This window comes from Gekko japonicus, unplaced genomic scaffold, assembly GCF_001447785.1.
Source record: "Gekko japonicus isolate JY-2015 unplaced genomic scaffold, Gekko_japonicus_V1.1 scaffold3040, whole genome shotgun sequence".
In the NCBI taxonomy this organism is placed as follows: domain Eukaryota; kingdom Metazoa; phylum Chordata; class Lepidosauria; order Squamata; family Gekkonidae; genus Gekko; species Gekko japonicus.
In genome coordinates, this window is record NW_015160318.1 from 1 (window position 1) to 4,168 (window position 4,168).

At 53.2% G+C, this 4,168-nt stretch overlaps 1 protein-coding gene across 1 annotated transcript in view; it reads left to right on the forward strand.

Annotated features, from left to right (window-relative positions):
- Nucleotides 1–342: 342 nt before the first annotated feature.
- Nucleotides 343–4,168, forward strand: part of LOC107115217 (hydroperoxide isomerase ALOXE3-like) — a gene marked incomplete at its 5' end in the record, with an annotated part of 10,609 nt that continues 6,783 nt past the window's right edge. Inside the window, 2 exons of the mRNA XM_015416862.1 lie at nucleotides 343–512; nucleotides 2,802–2,928. Of these exons, the coding sequence (XP_015272348.1) occupies nucleotides 343–512; nucleotides 2,802–2,928 (297 nt within the window). The remainder of the gene's footprint in view (nucleotides 513–2,801; nucleotides 2,929–4,168) is intronic.

Genomic DNA, 4,168 nt, shown 5'->3' on the forward strand with positions numbered 1-4,168 from the left:
GAGGTTTTGCTTAATAAAAACAACTTAATGAAGGGGATCACTTAACCCTTTCTCATCTATTGTTTCCCCTGTTTAAATCGCACCCAAAATGCTTCCTGTTCCCTGGCATTAAAAGTCATGAGCGAGCGATCTGGCTCCTGCATAAATCAGTTTGTTCTGGAGCCCCATCCTTCCTGAGCTAAGACAAAAAAATGTGTGAGCCGGGGGCTGAAATACTGTGAGCTAGCTCACACTAACTCAGCCTAGAGGGAACACCATGTTTCCAGCAGATCAAACGCTGAGTTTCACTGACAGTAGAGCACAGCCTTCCCGGGCCTTGAACTGCTATCTCCTGCTCCACAGGCAACTGCAACAGGCCGCGATGGGATGCTGAAACTGTTGGCCAAAGGTGTGCAGGCCTCCACGTACACTTCCCTTTGCCTCCCGGATGACCTTGAAAAAAGAGGAGTGGCCTCTTTGCCCAATTTTTACTTCCGGGATGACGGGATGAAGATCTGGAACGCCATTCATAAGTGAGTTTTGGGGATGGCGGATCTGGGGGGGATCCATGCACAGAGGCAAATACATGGAGGCAGCTGGAATCCAAAGGCAGGGCCATTTCTGTCCATGCAAAGCCTTACCCAAGGAGTGACGAACACGTGGAACTCACTATCACAGGAGGTGGTGGTAGCTACAAGCACGGACGGCTTCAGGAGGGGATTGGATGAACATCTGGAGCAGAGGTCCATCAGTGGCTATTAACCACAAGATATAGATAGGAGCTCTCAGTCTGCGGCAAGTGATGGACTGTATTCTTGGTGCTGGGGGGGAGGCAAGAGTGGGAGGGCTTCTAGTGTCCCGGCTCTACTGCTGGACCTCCTGATGGCACCTGGTGTTTTTGGCCACTGTGTGACACAGAGTTTTGGACTGGATGGGCCTTTGGCCTGATCCAACATTGGCTTCTCTTATGTTCTTATGTCTGGGGCAAGGGATGCTCTGTATTCTTGGTGCTTGGGGGGGGCAAGAGTGGGAGATGCAGATGGTACCATAAAACCGAGAGATCAAAGGAAGTGGAACCATCAGACAGTGTGGAGGCTACCATAAAATCTAATAATCAAAGAAAGTGAAAATGGCATGAAATGTAGACGGGAATTTCTGTCCCAACATGGGCCTGGTAAAACAGCGGAGCGAATGCTAGATGCAGAGTGGGCCATTATTGCAGAACACAAACCTGGTTTGAAAATCCTCCCCCTCCCTCTTTCAAATGGGCTGCTACAAGCTCAGCTTAAGCACTAAGCAATTGCCTTGAGCTAAAGCTGGAAATCAAATCCAATTTTCATTAAGCAGCAAAGGATATTGGTTACGAGAAGAACAAGGACAGAGATACTTTGAAAAAACGCAAAGAACCCCTTCAGTTCTTTGGGGTGTAGCTCGCGTCCCGTGGGACCCTGGCAATTGTAGCTTAATGAGAAAGAACTACGAATCTTGTTCGAATCCTGCTTTCTTTCCCGAGCAAGTCGCCTCTGCCTTCAACAGACACGTGAAAAAGGCAGAAAACCAACCAGGGCTGCTTTCCCATGCCCAGCTGCATTCAAATGCTGCCTCCACTTTTGGGCTGTATGCAGGGGTCGTTTCGTAGAAATAGAGCTAGGGGAACTCATTAGCATATGCCACACACCCTGACATCATAAGGCCCGGCGGTGGACCTGCGAGGCCGGCGGGAGTGCGAGGAAGCCCCACCAAGGCCCTCCCTGGCCCCAGGCAGGCAGGGGTGGGGAGAGGCGGGGAGGAAGCAACTTACCCTCCCTCTTCTCCTTCCTCCTCCTGGCTGAATGAGGGCCGGAAGTGGGGCGGCTGGAAGCAAGGGGCGGGGCTTCGTCGTGTGCCCCGCCCCCCCACACCTCACCCAGGGGAACTGCGATCCCCCCCGAAATGACCTCTGGCTGTATGCAAAACAAGAAGGACACAGTACGGTGAATGACAGAAACCCAAAAGTACTGTGTGAACTAGAGTAGCTAATGATGCTTACAACAAATGATACACGCCACTGAAATTGTGCTTACTGTAATGATGCTTACAATACACAGTATCGACTCTAGTTCACACAGTGCTTTTTGGCCTCCACTTTTGGCAGCGCCTCTCTGAAGCCCAGGAATCAAGCAGGGAATCCCCCGGTTTTGGGAGCTTCGGCCAGCTGGCTGGCTGGGGAAACCCCACCCACAAACAGCGACGTCCCCAATGCACTGGGATGTCGCATGGCAATGCTCTGGTTTTGGGTCAAAGCTCTATAAGAGAAGCCAATGTTGGATCAGGCCAATGGCCCATCCAATCCAGCACTCTGTGTCACACAGTGGCCAAAAATCCCAGGTGCCATCAGGAGGTCCAGCAGTGGGACAAGGCCACTAGAAGCCCTCCCAGTATTGTCCCCCCACACACAAGCACCAAGAACACAGAGCATCTCTTGCCCCAGATCGAGAGTTCCTATCCTATACCTAGTGGCTGATAGCCACTGAGGGGCCTCTGTTCCATATGTTCATCCAATTCCCTCTTGAAGCCATCCGTGCTTGTAGCTGCCACCACCTCCTGTAACTTTGACCCTGATTTTACCACAGAGTTTTGCCCAAAACCCTGAGCATCGCCCCTGACATCACCGATGCGATGATGTCACTTCCTGGTGAAGTCTGAGTGTTGGGGGCACCCCTACCCTCTCCCGGGACACCTCCCAGGTCCCCCCCACAGACGAGGGGACTCGGCAGCCCTACAGTCACTCTGGAGTTCGATCCAGGAGTGGCTCTGCTTCCCTTTGTCTACTCCACTTTCAGGCTGGCCTCTGGCATCGTCCATCTCTACTACAAATCTGAGGCAGCCGTCAAGGAGGACGTCGAACTGCAAGCCTGGGTGCACGAAATTTTCAAAGAAGCTTTCCTGGGCTTGAAGTCATCTGGTAAGGCCCCGCCTCGGGTTGCCAAGGGAGGGAAGGGGGCAGAGCCCGAGCTCATCAGATCTCAGAAGCTGAGCAGGGTCAGTACGTGGATGGGAGACCGCCAAGGAAGGCTCTGCAGAAGAAGGCCATGGCCAACCACCTCTGCTTAAACACTGGCCTTGAAAGCCCCTCGCTGGGGTCGCCATAAGGTGGTTGCGACTTGACAGTACTTGCGTAGGTACTAGGGCTGCCAACTCAACCTTGGGAAATTCCAGGAGATCGGGGGGGCAGGGGAGGTGTAGTTTGGGGAGGAAGGGAGGGATCTCAGTGGTGATGTGATAGTATAGAGCCCACCAGGGGTCGTTTCATAGAAAAAGAGCTAGGGGAACTCATTAGCATAACTCATTAGCATATGCCACACACCCCGACATCATAAGGCCCAGCGGTGGACCTGCAAGGCCGGCGGGAGTGCAAGGAAGCCCCGCCAAGGCCCTCCCTGGCCCCAGGCAGGCAGGGGTGGGGAGAGGCGGGGAGGAAGCAACTTACCCTCCCTCTTCTCCTTCCTCCTCCTGGCTGAATGAGGGCCGGAAGTTGGGCGGCTGGAAGCAGAGGGTGTGGCTTCGTTGTGTGCCCCGCCCCCCACACCTCACCCGGGGGAACTGCGATCCCCCGCAATCCCCCCCGAAATGACCTCTGGAGCCCACCCTCTGAAGGAGAACTTGTCTTTGTAATCTGGAAATCCAGTTGTAATTCTGGGAGGACTCCTGGCCCCACCTGGCTGTTGGAAGCCCTAGCTTGTTACCCTCACCTCTGTCCCACCTCTTCCCTCCATTTCCTTTTTTTCCTTCCTCCCCAGAGAAGAGCAGAAGTAGCCATTTTGGTTTCATTTTTTTATTTCATGTATAAGCGTTGTTGGCTTTGGTTCGCCTCATATGTCTCGCTGTCTTTGTTTTTTCCTTCCCTCCGGGGCCATTTCGGGCCATTTCCATGCAACTAATGAATAATAATAGGCACTGTGGTGGCTCAAGTGGTTAAGACGCTGAACTGCAGGCTCTGGAAGGTCGGTAGTTCAGCAGTTTGAGACCCGGGTGCCGCATGACAGAGTGAGCTCCCGTCTCTAGCTCCAGCTCCTGCCAACCTAGCAGTTCGAAAGCAAGAAATTGCAAGTAGATAAATGGGAACCACTTCGGTGGGAAGGTAACAGCATTCCGTGCGCCTTGATGTTTAGTCATGCCGGCCACATGACCACGGAAACGTCTTCGGACA